The following is an 18,709-nucleotide window of genomic DNA, read 5'->3' as shown; positions in this document are numbered from 1 at the left end:
TAATATTTATTAACTCTTGGACTTCTACTGTTGATTTGTGGACAACAAATATGGAGAGCCGGATATTTTTTCTAGTATTGATAATAGTTCTATGGTCCCTAAAGTGAGAAGGCAAGAGATTTCTAGCACAACAGAATATTGTATGTTTTTCTGGGTTTCTGAATTTTGGAGAAGCAACTGGGTCTAGGTGTAATCTCCAAGAAGTATCTATGTGCCATTACTTCCAGAACTCATTTATCTATTTATCTATTTTCTGCATCCTGCAGAAAGAAACTGGACAGGCAGAGATCCAGACAGAAATCATTCCTTTGATCATCTACTGAGGCTTTGGATCAGATGCTGCACAGGAACTAGATGATTCTATCCTTACTGCCTTTGTTTCAGTATCTTTGAAAGCTATAATGTTTGAATTCTTTTTTGTTGGGCTTGCAAAGACCAGGTACAGAACACTTTGTTTTGCTGGCATTGCAACCATGACTTCTTCCAAAGTTTCTCCAAATAACAGTCTGGTAAATTGTGAAGAACACAGCGTTTACTTCTTATAATTATCAGAACTCTTCCAACCCAAACATGACTTCTAGCAACAGAGTTGAAAGCCATAACTCTGGCTGAGACACAATTGCTTAATCATCTAGCATAGGTAAGTCTCTCTCAAGTTCTTCACAGTCTTCTATGGATTTAAACTAATTTGAATAATTTGTCATCTGCAAATGTTGCTACCAGATCATTGTTCTTTTGTTATCAGTCAGGGGAACAGAAGTTCTAAATTTGTGTTCTCCACACAATTCATTATAACTAATATTTCTATGGGGGAAACATAATAAAAGTAAATAAGGTAAAGATGAAAGCTAAAGAAAGCATTTTCACCAGAGAAGCAGTCATCACATTTAGTGGTATTTCTGGATTAAATCATCACACCACACCATGAAAGCTTTAGCAAAATATGTAGTGGACAAAGCCACATGCAGAGCAGTTACTGCGGACACAAATTCTCCTTTTTAAAAGGAGCCCTCCTCCCCAAACCTACACAATTTCTGCAATATTGTTTGAGAGATGGGGTGACCAGTACTGTATACATCATTCCAGATGAGGGCATTCTATGAGTTATACAACAGCATTATAGTTTTTTTTCCATATTATTCTTCAACCCATTCCTCATCCATTCTGACAGTTTGTTTTTTGACAAGAGCTGCAAGTTGAATGAGGTCTACATTGAACTATCCACAATGATGACCAGTTCATTTTCCTGTGTGGGTACATTTAATTTAGGACCCTAAATGAATATTTTATTTTTTTCCCTTTAATGTGCATTATTTTGCAAATCAATACTGAACTTCATTTGCTATTGCACTGCATTCATCTAGCATGGTTAAGTCCCTTTTAGTCTTCTCTGGATTTGACTCATCTAAATAACTATGTAATCTGCAGATTTTGCTACTTCACTGTTCTCACATCTTTCCAGATCATTAAAACATTAACCACCACAGGAGCTATTAGGGAACTTTGCAGCAATCTATCAACCTTCTGTTGTGATGAAAACAGACTCATTTCGTATTTCCTAGTTTGTTTTGATCCATGATAACACTTTGCCTCTCATTCCATAACTGTCTAGTTTCTTTAGCAGTCTTTTCTGAGAGATCTTGACAAAAGTCTTTTGAAAGTATTTGAAGCTGAATGGGTTAACATTATGGAATACTGACTGGTTGTATCTTGTTACTAAGGAAGCAGATTCTGAAGTCACTCTTGGAGAAAATGGAAAGACGGTTAGATTGAATATGGCCCCAACCTTTGACAGAAACAGAAAAAAATGAAGTCTTAAGGTTTCTCTGGTTAGTGTATTGAAGTGCTATAACTACCTCTCGAAGTCTAAATAGTCCTTCTCAGAGGTTAGGCCTCTGATAAAGCCAATATTCTAATAACTGAGTGTAGCAGCTGCAACATGAGTTGCTAGCCGCTCCAACAGGTACACACTGAGGGCAGCTAGCTCTTCCCATCACCTGCACTGCCATGGCTACACTATTTCTAGCACACTAGCTCAATCACAGCTTGTGTGGATACATCTCCTCGAGCTAGAATCTAGCTTGAAATGCAGACATACCCAGAGACTGAAAAAGCAAAATATCAATTCTATAGTAATATAACGAAGGAGGGGACGGAGTCAAATATGACTATCTTTCAAAGCAATGCTATTCAACCTTTAAAAAAAAATTGGGGAAGCTACATTTAGCTCTGAAAAATCTAAAATACGTCAAACTAAGGCCATTTCTGCATAGGAGTGCTTTGTCAGTAAAGAAGTACAATATACTTTCCCAGCAAATCACTTCTAGTGTACACAGACACAGTTATATCAGCAAAGCTACACAGGGTATAAGTATAGTAAAACCAGCCTACACAAACAAAACAAGATTTATCAGTGAAGGCACAGCTTTGGCCAGGATAACTGCATCTATGCTAGGGACTTCTACTTCACATCCCTGACCAACACAGCTATGCAGACAGAAGTCTATACTGTAGACATAGCCTTAAGCGAAAGCTGCAGGCAGTGGAAACAAAGTATTTCACCCTTTAATAAAATTATCCAGCAAATGTTATTGTATAGCTAGCATTTTGGATGGGAACTAGGAATGGACACTTAGTGTCAAAAAAATACTAACCAGATATGGTGAGGGTAATTTCTTGTGGGCTTCCTGATGAGTTTGTGGTAGTAGAACCAGCAGCATGAGCTAGAACTTGACTCAAACTCGAGTTATTTATAGTCAAAGTTATCTCGTGCTGACCATTTGAAGTAGACACCATACCCTGTGAGGTCATGACTTGAGAGAGATCCTGTGCACCTAAAATGTAAGTTGGGAGAAAAAAAAATACATGACAATACTTTTTTTGTAAAATTAATACAGATATTCAAAAATAGCATTTTACTTTTTAAACAACTAATGAAATGTTGGGCTTTATAACAAAACTAAGCTGTTTAAAGTTGTGTTTTGAATAAAACATTGTTGCTAACCAATCTTTGCTTTTCTAAATTTTTAGATTTTTTGAATAACCAATCTTTAGTGCTGCAAGTTTTAGTATGCATCTATAATTAAATAAAAATATAACTCTGCAAGATACAGTACTAAGCACATTTTATTATCGCTGGACAGCTAATGACAGTTATAGTTTTAGTACTTCTAAACCCCATTTTCAATTTTTCCAATTTCAAAAACTCTCACCAATGTTTTCTAAGATGTTCTTTGCTAAGAGATTTCTTGACTTTTCAAAAATAAAATAAAAAACACATCTGAATTGTTTTTGAGAATGAGAAGAGTGAAAACCCACCCACACTAGCCTCGACAGCTGTATCAAAGCAACTTAAGGTACAAAATTGTAGTTTGATATGGAAACAACGCTAACTAAGACATTACTTTGAATAAGCTGGTGAAAATCAGTTTTATTTTTCTAATATTTGTCATGAACCTTCAAGAAAAAACACACTTTGCACATAAACCGTATTTAACAGTCACTAACCAACATTCCAAATAAAATTAGATTACATTGCACATAGTTACAAGGCTACTTCGGCTGCACCATAAAACATCTAGAAATTAGTAAGGTTTCTACACTTTTCATTCTGTGTTTTTAGTTCACACAGGATAATACACAGTTTAGTAGAGGCTAAAATGCAGTTGTAGTTTCTGTAGAAAAATGTGTATTATATGAGAAAAAGTATGCCGTTACGTAGACTATAAAAATACATAAGCACACAGACGATCAGTTAAGGTTGTCACTAAAGTTGGTTGAAAATTTTCCAATGGAAAAGTTTTGTATTAGAAAATAAAATTTAAAAGTTTTGTAGGAACATATTGATTTTGTCAAAATTTTTATGAGATAAAGTACAAATGGTTAGTTTTGATCTGGTCCAAACATTTTTTTTTTTTTAACTTTTATATTGTTATACATTGTAATACAACAAATTAAAACAAAGTCAAAACTTTTTGACTTTATTGAAACTAAATGTTTTGATAACATCAAAATGAAATATTTTAGCGTATTTTATTTCATGAAAAATTCTTAGATTTTGACTTTTCATCCCAATTTAGAATGGAAACAAATTTTGAAATCTCAGAATTTCCTATTGGACAGAAATTCCATTTTTCAGCCAGGTCTAATTGTAACCCTAACTCTGGAATTTCCTCAGTTGTGTGCTTAGCTATGCAGTCTCTATGTTTTCTCAAACTAGCATTGTTGATTAAACTATTGTTTTGTTAAGTGCAAGCTACATTTTTAGCACACTTCAGCACACAGAGGACGGCAAAGTCCTTGGGCCTGATAGGCTTCCAATCTAAATGAGTCACACCTGTAACAAAGAAATAGCTTGCATTTCATGGACCAAGTTTATAAAAGAGCCTAGCATCTACCCTTACTTGTAGGCACAAATGTTATCATTTAGGTAAGTAATGTACAAGTACAATCACAAAATTAGAGGTCAAAGTGTGACTGGAAAATATAAGTAAATTTTTAAAATCAGGCCTCAGATATTTATGTTGTACAAATAGAACTCTCTTTATGGAGTTGTGTAATTTATTACCAAACTTAAAGCAATAATTTATTTAATATCAATACCACTTTATTTATTTACTGAAGTCCAGAGAGCTAAAAACAAGTTAACCAATACCAAGATTTCCACCTGTAAATGATTTAGGAACTATGGCCTAAAAAACATAAAAGGCAAGAGAAAAGGGGTTATTAATTCTTCTTACCACTACTGTTAGTTGTCAACACAGAGTCTTGCTCAGACAGTGGTCCTATCGTCATACTAGCTGAAGAATTAACTGTGGGCTGTAAAGACAAGCCTGATATGGGTTGGATAACCACATTAGCTGGTACTGTGCTGTCTGTTGTCTGAAGGGAGTTGTTCTGCGGAGCCATACTGGGATCACCAGTTAGCTGCTGGGCAAGTAAGTTACTCTGCTGTAATGTCTGCTGTAAAATACTGGGATCAATCTGAAAAGCAAGAAGGTCAGATATGGATAAGTGAAAGTTAATATAAACCGAGAAGTCCAGGTGACAACACCTTGGAACACCTTTAATTCCCTCTGCCTTGTTACACGTGGATCTTTCCTTTTGAATCTGGACCTTGCCAAATTTACAGGTCGCTTATGAAAGCTGGTGTAGAATGCAGCTGGCGACTTGTTAAGCAATGGTATATGATGAAAAATTTAACATTAGTTCCTCGGCAATTACCTTGGCTTCCTCTTTGCTTTTTAATGCAATTCAAAGAGTTGCCTTTGAACTACTGAAGTCCTAAATGGTTTGGACCCTTGCTAAGAGAGTGCCTCTTTCTCCAACTCTGCCAGAGCAATTGAGATCAGCAAGTTTGAGCAACTGTTTACATCTAATGATCATTACATGAGGGGAGTAAATGCAGGATTTTCTTCATCAGGCTGGGTTCCTTCATGTTGGAACTAGGTATTTCCTTTGTATCGCCTTCATATCACTTTCCTCAGGCCTTTGACAATTAAGATGAAAGGGAGTGGAGGAAAAGGGTGGACTGATAGTAGGAATGACTTATTTTTCCACCCCTGCTGAAGTTATATACTTACTTTTGTGTTTTATTAAATTATGTGCAACCACCCTAAAGCTTTATAAATTGGCATCTTAGATAACTTTCAAAATTTACATTCATATTATCTATATTTCTTTATATACATGCTGTATTTCAGTTTATGTAATTCAGATTTACAAATTAGGTTTCTTGTTTTAGGTTTAAAATCAATAAAAGTACACCAAGTTCTTTTTTTCCCCACACTGTGTTAAGAGTAAGCATTGAAAATTGGTTGAAGCCAAAAATTTTCTCTTGTTCTTTTTTTTAAAAACAAACATTTCTGCTGGATTATGTTCACAAATTTGTTGTAAAAAAATTAAATGACACATCTAGAGATGAAGGGTGCTGAATAATACAGGTCTCCTGCATTAAGGGAGAGAGCATTCCTTGAAATAAAAACTATAAATAGCAGGAAAATTTGAATTAAAATGCTTTAGAAAAACAATGTTATTAATAGATAAAAAGCAAGTATAATTTGCATAAACTTTTCAGATAAAAGCTCCTGAAAATTAGAAACCCTAAAGTTTTATTTTCCACACACACTCATATACACACACAAAATATTTTTTATTACTGTACAACATGGAAACATTGCAACATGGCAAGGGACCCTGTACGATTGTGCAGGTGCCCCAGGTGAAGTCAACAGAGCTCTGTTGTTAAGGGTAACCTACCTGTAATGTGATGTTGTTAATACTGGCAGCATCTATTCCAGAAATTTGAACATTCTGTCCAACCAGATTAGCAGCAAGCTGTAACTGTATGCCTTCAAGGGTGGCCAAGCTACCATCTGTCAAGGACACAGTTAAGTCACCTCCAGCTACCAAAGAAAATAGTCATATTATAATTTTTTCTTTGTCATTCTTGGTCTCCTTTTTATCCAGTTTTTTAAAATGAAATCATTCTGAAATATTTAAGTATACACAATTCTGTGTACCAAGAAAAATAAATTAGATTCAAGTAGTCAGTGCTCCATTTTTTAAGTTTATAACAAATCTGCATAATGCATTTAGGAGGTGGAAAAAAAGAAGTATTTAAGTAGTGACCAGTTTCTTTTATAAAGTAGAATACTTTCAGAGTGACTTTGGAATTCTAGACACATAGGCCCAAATATTTCCTCTTTTTGAATATGCACCCACCTGGAATGTAAAAAGCAAATTTGCAAGTGGCTGCACCAAAATGTCTGAATATGCATGAACATATGAAGACTCTTTGAAAGTTTACCCATAGTACAGCAACACTGTAGTTCAACACAAAGTTCTACCTATGTCCCAGTAAGTGCTTGTGTGGGTGGAATTTAAAAATACGTAAAGACTTCAAATCTGATCTGCATTAAACTGTTATGATTTAGTGGTATATTACATTCAACACCAGATGTCTCTTTTAAAAACTATAAAATAAACAAATGTCCTTTCATGAGTTGCATAAAAACAATCTTAACAGCCAGGTGGTGTGGACTGCCGTCTGTCCTGATTTCCCTATTTTCAATCTTTGTGCTGCCAGAAAGATAAATTTGGTCCCCACTACAGCTACAGGAAATATCTGCGGAGTATTGGGTAACCTGCAGTACCAGGAATGCTTTTTGTATACTACTGAAAAGGTTCTTTACCCCATTCTGGGGCATAAGAACACACTGAGGACTCCTCATTCTGCTCAAGCAAAACTCAAAGAATGTAAAACTTCCAAGAATTGAACCTGCCAATTAATTTCTACCAATATCATAGGGACTCAAACCAGTTACTTTCACACAGTTCTACAATAACAGACTAAGAGTCAACCAGACAGGCTAGAATGGCTGTGGTTACAACTTGATGGATATGTTAGCACTTAAAAGTAAATTTGTGGGAAACACTTGCCTATAAAGGAGGCTCAATGGGCAAAATTTTCAAAAGTGTCTTAGTGACTTAGATGCCCAAGTCTTATTTTCAAAAATGACTTAGGACACTAAGCGCCACAGATTTTTCAATAAGACATAGGCTCCTAACTGTCTAAATCACTTCTGAAAATATTATTCTATACCTATGTTAATTTCTTCTGTACTGCTCATTTTAATATTTTTGTTATTTTTTGCTTTGACAATTAACTGCAGGGAGGGATCTGTGCAACTGTAAGAGTTCTGTATTTTGAATGCTTTCTCCATATCCACAATTAATGTAAACTAAATGTCCTTTCTTTATAACCTAATGTAAAAATATATTTATTAAATGGACTGTGTACATAAGCCACTAATTTTCTCTTCTTTTACAGGAAAGAGCAACAATTTAATTAAAATAAATCAGAATGTGGAATCTCAAATTTAGGCTTCTATTTCATCTATACTGTCCTCATCTTTGCGTACAGCACTATTGCAACATCACAAGACGAAGAGTTTTTTTTTAAAAAATAGCAATTTGTACCTATTTCTCTACTCCTCTGAAAATAATTATAGAATCACAGGACTGGAAGGAACGTTGACAGGTCATCTAGTTCAGTACCCTGCACTTATGGCAGGACTAAGTATTAACTAGACAATCCCTGACAGATGTTTGTCTAACCTGCTCTTAAAAATCTCCAATGATGGATGAATAGTGGATGACTGAATGGATTCCACTGAATCCTTAAGAGACTGTACATGATATCGTCACCGCTGAAAGCACCACTTTCACCAATGAAAGCATCACTTTATCAAGAAGAATCAAATCATGGATTCAGTGGAAATCTTACCTTACTAAGAACTACAGTTTGGCATATATCTGTAAACTTTCTCTAACAGAAATCAGAGTTCAGTATTTTGGCTAACTAAACCCAAATAAAAGTATTCATGATTACCTGACATAGAAGCAGGAAGGATAGCCTGGCTCACAAGTCCTTGCTGAAGCAAATTTTGATCAAATTGACCTGTCAGGACAGAGTTATTCATGATAAAAACATTGGGGTCTGTAGAGGAAGAATTAAGAAGATTCACTGGTTGTAGTCCCTCAGTTGATGTACGGGTCACAGGCTTCCTAGCCCTCTTGGTTTCTGGTTTATAGTGACATTGTATGTGGGTTTTTCTGCGCCCTGAAGTACGAAACCGTAAGTCACAGTGTGGACACTTAAATGGCTTTGCTCCTGTATGCAGGCGCATATGTACTTTTAGACTCCCTTTGGTAGAAAAAGAATTACTGCATACATGACAACTGAAGAGCTTCTGACCTGGAAAACAATAGAGATAGCAACAGAAGAACCAATCAATAACTACCAGTACTGTATAACAATGTGAACAGTCAGAGTAATAAACAAATTTGAACAGGAAGTTCAACTAGCAGTATTGTTAAACAAAATATTGGACACTTCAAAAAATAGTTAAGAACCTAAACTAAAGATGCAGAACTGTGAACTCTATTTCCTCATCACCGTTAATGTCATTAATCTTCCTGTAACTCAGGGCCGTAACTTAGGAATCATCTAGATCAGTACACAGAGGCTGTGTCCAAAACTTGCCATTTCTTCTAACGTTTAAGATTTGGTGTTTTTTCTGTCTATACCCCACTGTTAAAACTCCCAGACAAGCCCTAATTTTTTCAGGTGGATGACTGTAACCCCCTCTTCTCTCACCTTCCTGACAACCAACCTTGCTTCCCTCAAATCCATTCAATATACTACTGCTCATCCTCTTGGCCCATCATTCTGATGAAGTAACTTCCTTTAGCGGACTCCTTCCACCAGCTGGACCTTGTTTGCCACATCAAAGTTTCTAAGTTCACCTTCTGCCACCAGTGATACTAGCCTCCATCATCAATTTGTCCATTTCTCTTACAAGTATCTTTGCACTTTCTTCCATGCCATCCCTTATTCATGCAGTAGCCTCCACAAACTAGTCTGGGAAGCCTAGTCCTCCTTAGGACCTAAACCTATCAGGATGCCTATGGGAAACTGCCAAATGATAAAGGCTAGATGGACTACAAGAAGGGATTTCTGATATTTACTTCATGTTCCTTTATAATATATAAAAGATCAGCTGACTGAAAACCATCTAGCAGTGCACAAATCTTGCCCATATATACATAACACCAGTTCCCTCATCCTACTTTCCTTGTTAACTTTAGATTGTTGCTAGCAGCCTTCTCTTAATTAGGGCTTGTCTACACAGGAACTTTAATCCACTTTAAAGTGGGCTAAGATAACCTGCACAAAGGCCCTTTTAATGTAGAATAAGAGTGTTCACACAGGGAGTTAGCACAAAATTGCTACTGTACTCTAAACTCACATCTGGAATAAACTAGGGTGTAAATGTAAAGTGCAACAGCCATTCCACACTAACTCCCAATGTGGACAATCTTATTCTGCATTAAAAGGGCCTTTGTGAATTTTAGTTTAAACCACTTTAAAGTGGATTAATCTAAACTGCAAAAAGGCGCTCTTAGCGAAAAATATGAGTGCCCACATGGGAAGTTAGTGGGGAATAACTGCTGCATTTTAAATTCACACTCTATTTTATTCTGCCACTAACTTCTCTGTGAAGACCGGCCATTAGATTGTAATCTCTCTGTAGCAGGGATGGTCTTTACTCTGTGCTTGTACAATACTTAACACAATGCTGCCTGGGACCTGTAGGCACAAACAACTGTTGTACAGACCATAATAATAAGCTTCCATGATTATGTATGTAATTGCAGTAAATGTGCATGTAACAGTGGAACTGGGTGCACAGAATTCTGAAAATGTGGGCCTAAAAATAAAAATGATTAAGTGGAAGAAAGAAACTGTTGCCTACCTTTCCATAACTGTTGTTCTTCCAGATGTGTTGCACATGTCCATTTCACTGTACGTGAGTGCACATCTGACACACATTTGTCAGAGATATTTTTCCCTCAGAGGTACCTGTTGGGCTGGCTCAAGCACTCTTGGCTGCTGCATGCCACTGTGTGCTGGTATGAAGGCTGGAGCCGCCCTCGATCTTCCTCAGATCCTTTTTACGATATAGAGTCTTAGACTGTGATAGAAAGGGGAAGGAGGGCAGGTAGCGGAATGGACATGTGCAACACATCTTGAAGAAGAATAGTTACGGAAAGGTAGGTAACTGTTTCTTCTTCAGATCCAATGGGGGAATAGGTTCTTGTACCTCTAGATATATTCTGTCCAGTCGCTTCAAAAACCTGATAGCAACAGGAATGGAAAAAATGGATTTGTTATTTGCTAATGGATAGTAAGCCGAGAGAGCTGCCAGATGAACCTTGATAGAGCTAACCACTAGTCCTTGACATTACAGATACAGGAGATAGTCCAATACATGATGGATGGGGGCTTGCTCCACAGGGACACCCTTCATGTGGGGACAGAAAAATGCTTCTATTTAGCCAGGTAAGTGCTCCTCGTTGAAGGCTTTCTACTATTTAGAAGTACTTTTTGCACACCCTTTGATCAAGCCTGTTCCAACAGCGTTAGCTATGAAGCATCCATGCTGTTAAGTGAAGGGCTTGCAGGCTGCGGTGGAGGCAGCCACCATGATCCTAGGAAAATACATTTGGACTAGTGGGGGAGAGAGTGGTGGTCTGACTCATAAGGCTAGTGGGGGTGAAAACTAGTGTTGGTGCTGTAAGTATGAGGTGAGCATGGTCTTCCTGGATCTTGGACAAGACTCTGAGCAGCAACGGGATCGGTGTAAAGGCATAAAGTAGAGTGTTCTTCCAGGGCAGGAGAAATACAGCCTGCAACAAAAATGGGCTGTGACACGCACCACACTCCCAGACACAGAACTGATGGCACTTTCTGTTGGTCATGTCTAACTTTATTTTATATAATCTCCAAACCCTGCCCTTTCTGCCTAAGAGCATCACTAAGTGCTGGACTGTTCCAGCAAGTATACAAGTAATCCACATGTGCAAAACATGAATATATTTCCCTGACGTTGCTTATCATAAACTTTTTGATAAATATAGTGTTAAAACAATAGGTTTTATCAACAACCACTATGGAAGATATTGTAGACTCAAAGTGTTATATAATGTTGACATTGAGCTTTTAATAGTGAAATATATCATATCCTCCAATACCTACAGATAAAATAACCCATTAAGAAGATAGCTAATGGGGCTGCAAGTATGCAAGTTTAAAATCCTACTGACCTGTGTGCGTTTTTACATGACAATCTAAAGTAGACTTCACAGTAAAACTCTTTCCACATTCATCACATTTATACGGCTTCTCCCCAGTGTGAATACGAACATGCCTAGACAAAAACATGTTTTCTTTAATTACTATATTGGTTAGCATTTTAAATGAACATGTCAATTTCCATGCCAACCAGTCACTTTATATCTTAATAGATCTTTAAAACGTTCTGAAGTACTTAAACTTAAATTTATGTTACACTACATATTCAGAGATCTTGGAAAGAGGGTGTTCTAATGAGGGGGTTTGTTGTTGTTTTTTAAAAGATATTTGCAATTCTTTCTCATTCTCCAAATATATTTTTCATATTATATATTGAAATTTTACTGCAATAAAAACCCACAATGTTACCAAATATCTGCATACAAGTATTCATTGTAAGACTTTAAAATAACTATCTTAATTCAGGGAAATGGAAATATGAGGAGAGACCAATTGTAGTCAATTCTAGAGTATGAAATAGCAAGGAAACATTAGAGACCAATACTATTTAGTGTCTGTAAATCACTTTGGAAATGAGAAATTGCTATATAACTGCTAGTTAATCCTCATAATGCATAGTTAGATAGATAGAAGTGAACTTAGTTATAAAAAGTTAGATGAAAAGCTAATACTGTTAAGTGTCCAGTAAAGAACTTAGCTCACCCAAAAGCATGAAATTCTGCTACTCCTTACCTGACTAAGTCGCTGGGTTTTTTAAAGCTTTTGGGACAATAAGTACAACAATTGGCATATTTGGGCTCCGCTTCCAGTTCTGCATGCTTATCTTTGATCTCACTAATTCTATCCTTTTCCGCAGCAGACTGGACAAGAACTTTTTCTGAGACTGTGGCACTTTCTTGAGGTCTAATTTTTGCCAATTCTGCTGTTTCTTCCTCTGTGAAAGTGATGACGCCAGGCCGAGGCTTTCTGGAAGCAGTTCTTTCAGAATTTTCATCATCTTCTTCCACGCAGACAACTATTTAAAAACCACACAGAAAATCAGTTTAATCTAACCTACAATTACAACACACACTAACATGCCTTAATCAAAATCATATAGCTATTGTATGTGTGTCCACATGCCAGAGTTAAGGCTCTTCTGTGTCTCAACTGTGCAAGTTTAGATTTTCTTTAAGTTTAACCTTAACGCTGAATTTTCTGGTTTTCAATGCTTGTTTTTAATGATAATTACAACATCCCAGTCGTGTATTTTACCCCAAATTACTGATAGGTTCTCTCAACCTTAACTTCACTATAAGACAGCTTCTCTGGGGATCATAGCTATGGGAGAGAGTACATTGGGTTCTTTTCTAACTCTACCCACATAAAAAAATTGTTAATTAAGTTTCAAATACAGAATCTTTGTAGTTAGTGAATTAGGACCTGGAAAGAACCCTACTTGACTTTCAGACTTCAAGCTGAGTTTGCAGGCCAGGTGTTCTGCAGAAAATTATTTCTTATTTAAAAAAGGAATTCAATTTAGACAGCATTTGGAATGCTCAATGCCATTTTTACAAGTCACTTTTTTTAGAGTACAACTGTAGAAAATACTGAAAGTATCAAAAAAAATCCACTATTGTGGGATCTTGAATTCATGGTACATTTCCAATAAAATCAAGCTTTTTGTCTGCTTCCTTATGATATGAACAAAGATGACTTTTTTTTAGCTAGAGATTGCAGCCAGAAAAAGAGCAGGTTGACAGAATGTGAAAGGAAGACCTGAGTCAATGAAGAAATATGAAAAATAGTCTGACAAGTCACTCAATATCTGCCGCATGAAAGAATTTTTAATAAATTACTGTATGATGCAAAGAATATGAAATACTTTGGAATGGAATACCAGGTATAGATATATTGTCAATCACTGTTGTGTTCAATATGTCAAACTGGTTCATAAGTGTGTTCTGTTTCTATACTACATCAGGTAAAAGAGCAGTTTTACTGGCTTATTGGGCATAGTTTTATGTCTTGCAACAAGAAGACATAAATTATAGCACTAATATGACACGAATGCAATTTGTTGATAAACATTTTTGCCTGTTTTGCAGACAAGGTCTGTTACAGTACAAGAATAAAGTTGTTCACCTCCTCCTCCTGCCTCTCCAGCTGCTGCTACTGTAGAGGAGACCGTCTGGTGTTTTTTCATGTGCTTTTTGCAGTGAACAGTTGTTCGGAAGCTTTCATCACAGAACGGACACTTGTAAGGCTTCATGCTCATGTGAGTTGCCATGTGCCTGGTAAGGCTGCCATTGGTAGTGAATGCTGTATTGCAAATGCTACAGCTGAATGCTTTAACTCCTTAAAGTAAAAGAAAAAAACGGTATTTTACTTGTCTGATTCACGTATATACAGGGAACATTAAGAGACAACAGTAACTTCCAAAACTGAAGTAATTTAAACAAATATGTATTTTGATCAGTGAGGAGTTTGTGTTCACCATGAATAAACACAATATTAAAAAGGTATTATGTTACCTGTGTGAGTCTTCTCATGTGATTTAAGGACTCCTGAGGAAACAAATCCACGGCCACACAGCTGGCATTTATAAGGCTTCTCACCAGTGTGTGATCGCACATGCTGCTTCAAATGGCTGGATTTCTTAAATCCCTTGTTGCAATATTCACATCTATTTAAACAAAGACATGGTAGTTTTCAGATTGCGCTATATGGATAGTTTGTTATTGCTTTTTATTAAAACTCCACTGATGCATGTCATTTTTATATAAGCAAAGGAAAAATGGCAGTGTAAGCATACTCCTGTTCTTGAATGTATGTATTTTAAATTACATGTCCTCAAAGTTTTCCAGATTTTGTGAAATTATATAGGGAGTAATCCAACTTCAGTTTAATACAAGCAGCATTCACAGCTTTCCTATACAATCACTAGTATTTTTTGTTTTGCGATGGACTACTAAGATTATGCCAGCAAAGCAGCTAGAACAATTTTGTAGGTAAAACAACATACAATGGAGATATTTCTCAAATATACTGTTTTTAAAACTATGAATTCCTCAGGTATAGACATTCCTATCAAAACTATCTCATTCCATTAGAAGTTCCTTCATGCTGCAATGTATTTGTTACATTCTTTGTGCCAGACTGATTCCTCTGGGTCTTAATTGAAGGAGCTGATTGCCCTTAACTACACCCTTTGGATGGGTTCAATCTATGGTTTAATAAAAATATCCTTGGTCTTCTGGTTTTCCCAAATCCCACCACATGTGATACAAATCCTTGTCTATCTTAGTTACATAAAGAAGTGCAACAGCAACTTGAAGTGGTGCAACAATAGTGGCACTGTTGACCAGAATCATCAGGAAATAATGAGAACTGAATTCTATTAATAGCTCTAGCACAAGCACTCTGTGAAAGCTTGGACAAGTTACTTAATTTTGGTGCTCCTCAGTTTCCCCAATTGGGAAATAGAGAGAGCCTTCTGAGGAAAAGTAAGTTATTTGTGAGCATTAATTCAATGTCTGTTGAGAGTGGAAACAGATCTGCTTAAAATTTTTCATATAAAAAGCTTCTGATAAAAATGGTCTTTTTTGGCAATGAAACTTTTCACCAAAAAAAAAAAAAAATCATACAATACACTGGAAATTTGTTTTATGAAATTTGCCACAATATACATCAATTTTGAATAAAATTTTGATAAAAAATCCCATTCCATTGCTAACATTTTTGTATGCTGAAAACATTTTTAGTCAGCAAAAACACTTGATATTGATTTCACACATTTTAATAAATGTTCCAATTATTTTTAAAAAATCACTGAAAGCTTCATGAAAAACATAAAATGGGTTTATTTCTAACCCTGTGACTAAATAGTTAAACTTCCCCCAAAACTGGGAAAAGGGGATTATGAAATTATATTTAATTTGCATTTCTAATTAGAGATAGTTAAAAAACCAGCATTCTTTAATATACAAAAGTTTGCAACCTCTTCAAAAACAAACGAACAAAAAACCACTCCCTTGACACTGAAAATTTTTGCCAGTCACCACTTAGTTTCAAACATCCCATGTCCATACTAAAGTGACTGAGAAGCAACCACCTATTCAACATAACGTATGCTTGTACACCAAGGGTGTCCTGAGCAAATATCAGTCTTGGTTTCAGACCCTTTTTGGTGTTCCTATCAAAGTGGTCAGGGCTACGATCTTATCATCTGCTCTATGTAGGGGACAACTTGCCATTTTTGCATACTGATTTGTCAGCATCTTCTGTATGGCTATTGTGAGTGCCATCCAATGGTACCACAGGTTATGTATTATGCATAGGTTGCACCCATATTCATCCTGTAATACCCTTGCAAGAACAAAGGAAAGTTACTTACCTGTTCAGTAACTGGAGTTCTTTGAGATGTGTTGTCCATATATATATATTTATTTTACTCTTGTGTGAATGCACCCCATGTATTCATGATCAGAGTCTTTTGGCCAGCAGCATCTGCTGGGACCACACATGCTCCCTGAGTGTCCTCATGGTCCGTAACGAAGGCATAAAGAGCAGTATGGCTCAACCGGCTCTCAGTTCCTTCTCATCACCCATGGCTGTGAGAAAGAGTGCTTAGTGTCTACATCTTGACACACTTACCTTAAGTGCTTTTACTATACTTCTTGTAACTAGCATTAGATTAGAATAAGTTAGTTTATTGACCTGTTGACATATTCTTTTGATAGGTTTCGTATACACTCTGAGTATCATCATGCTCCATACCAAGGGTACAAAGGGCAGAGCAGCCCAACCATCACTCAGTTCCTTCTCCTTCTCTACAGAAGCCAAGTGACAAAGGACTTCAAAGTAAAGGGGCAAAGGGTGGATCATGGAATATATATATGGACAACATATCGAAGAACTCCAATTTCTCTACAGGTAAGTAACTTGCCTTTCTTTCATATTTTATAGTATATTATATATATTCATTCCATCCTCAGTGACTCACCAGCAGTGACCTGACCTAAGAAGGTGACTGCTCAGAATCCAGTTAGGGAGTGTAGTACAGCTCTGCCAAAAGAATCATCTGACCTTGATGCTTCCACAATGGAATATTGCTTTGTAAAAGTATGGATTGACTCTCACCACAAGTGGCTGCCTTACAGATATCTATGATAGGAATGCTGCACAAAGAAGCTGCAGATGCTGCCTGAGCTCTATTAGAATAAACCTTAACCTGAGCTGCAAATTCTAAAATAGACATATCATAAGAGGCCCTAATACAACCTGAAGCCCATTCAGGCAGCCTTTGGGCTGAAATGAGATGACATTCATTTGCTCAACAATTGCTAAAATCTATCGCGAGGAACAGTGAACAGATTTGTTCTTTATAAATAAAAGGCAATGCTCCCCCACCAACGTATGCAATCCAGCTTTTTCTTTATTTGATTGACATTTAGGAAAAAATATATGTAGGTGGATCATCTGATTCAAATGAAAGTCCATAACCATCTTTGGTAGGAATTACCAAAGAGATAATTTCAGGATGAAATTTTGTATAGAGTGGGTCTGTCATTAGAGCTTGTATTTCTCCAAAAAGGAGGTCCTCAAAAACAGTTATAGCAAGGTGGGGGTGAGGCTAACATACTAGGGTGCTTCTGAAGCCAGTCTTATGGAGATGTCAAATAAAAACACCTGTAAATGTGCCTCCTTGGCTTCTGAAGTCCTTTTCAAGAATTCACAAATGATATATTTGCTGGGGATATCAGATATGTTAAGGAGACTGCAAAAGAATCAAGTCACTGTTGGGTGTCTGAAGATAAAGAATATCTCCATAGGTGGGAGGAATGCATTGATAGCAGCCAGGTGGACTCGAATGAAGGAGTGGGTAAGGTCTGAATGTCAAAGGTTAAGGAGATAGTCGAGGATAACTGGTATGAACACTGAGTTTGGAGAGTGATGGTTTCGTGATGCCCACTCCGTAAATTGTCACCACTTGGCTTGGTAGCATGCCTGATAGTGGTGTGACGACAATAGGCAAGTACATCCCGTACCAGCATGGAGCATGCATTATCTATTCACAAGCCTCATCCAAATACCAGGCCGTGAGGTGAAGGATGTCTGAGTTGGGGTGGTGGAGTCGACCTGCTATGTGAAGAGGTTCGGGAAGAGTGGCAGGCAGATTGGTGAGCAGACGGACAGATGAAGGAGATCTGTGAACCAGTACTGGCAGGGCCAGAATGGGGCTATGAGAGTTGCTCGGTCCCACCTCACTTTGTGGAGTACTTGTGGGAGAAGAGGAATTGGACAGAAGGCGTAACATAGGCCCAGTGTCCAGGGAGGAGGAGAGCATCCTCTTGGCGAGCCCTGCCCGAGGGCGCTCCTGGAGCAGAGGAAGGGAAGTTTGTGATCGGAGGCCATTGCGAAGCGATCCCATCTTAGCATGCCCCACTGATAAAAGATGGATTAGAGACTGAAACAATGTGGCTCCCACTTGTGGTTGTGATGGAAGGAATGGCTGAGGGTATCCGCTAGATTGTTGTCCATCCCTGGCAAGTGGGTCGAATGTAGTATGATGCGGTGTTGCAGGCACCAGTTCCACAGTTATACTGCCTCCTGACTCAGGGTTGGTAATCTGGGACCACCCTATTTGTTGATATAAACTACTGCGGTCACATTGTCTGAGAGAAGCTGGACGTGTTTGGACAGAGCAAGATATTTATGTGGATCTGTGCTTCTTTGGGAGACCAGAGGCCTTGAGCTGTATGGCCCTGTATATGGGTGTCCCAGCCTACGAGGGACACATCCTTGGTGAGCGTGACATGGGGAGTAGGAGGGTTGAGGGGGATACCTGCCATGACTTTGGATGAGTTGCACCACCAGGATAGGGAAAGTGAGTACTGTAGGAGAAAGGAGGACCCACTTGTTGAGGTGGTCCTTCTGCGGATTGTATACTGAGCGAAACTGCAAGTGAAGGCATCTCATATGAAGGTGTGCATATGGTGTAACGGATGTAAATGCCACCATATGTCCTAGGAGTGACAGGCAGTGGCAAAGGCGCATGCGTGGGCAGTG

General features: G+C 37.5%; 1 protein-coding gene across 5 annotated transcripts in view; it reads right to left on the bottom strand.

Annotated features, from left to right (window-relative positions):
• The window catches only part of ZNF236 (zinc finger protein 236), a 200,647-nt gene that overhangs the window by 64,526 nt on the left and 117,412 nt on the right, over nt 1–18,709 (bottom strand). For 4 of the 5 annotated variants that reach the window (XR_010917905.1, XM_067537519.1, XM_067537521.1 and 1 more), the window contains 8 exons: nt 14,173–14,324; nt 13,784–13,996; nt 12,392–12,674; nt 11,671–11,774; nt 8,393–8,758; nt 6,259–6,404; nt 4,740–4,983; nt 2,655–2,834 (listed from right to left, as the gene is read on the bottom strand). Coding sequence is in view for 4 of the 5 variants with exons in the window: in XM_067537519.1 (XP_067393620.1) it covers nt 2,655–2,834; nt 4,740–4,983; nt 6,259–6,404; nt 8,393–8,758; nt 11,671–11,774; nt 12,392–12,674; nt 13,784–13,996; nt 14,173–14,324 (1,688 nt within the window). In the remaining variant the exon portion in view is untranslated. The remainder of the gene's footprint in view (nt 1–2,654; nt 2,835–4,739; nt 4,984–6,258; nt 6,405–8,392; nt 8,759–11,670; nt 11,775–12,391; nt 12,675–13,783; nt 13,997–14,172; nt 14,325–18,709) is intronic. The other variant, XM_067537520.1, reaches the window with a different exon arrangement.

This window comes from Emydura macquarii, unplaced genomic scaffold, assembly GCF_026122565.2.
Source record: "Emydura macquarii macquarii isolate MOO-44397 ecotype Brisbane River unplaced genomic scaffold, CSIRO-AGI_Emac_v2 contig_431, whole genome shotgun sequence".
NCBI lineage: Eukaryota > Metazoa > Chordata > Testudines > Chelidae > Emydura > Emydura macquarii.
This window is presented reverse-complemented; position numbering and strand designations above follow the sequence as displayed.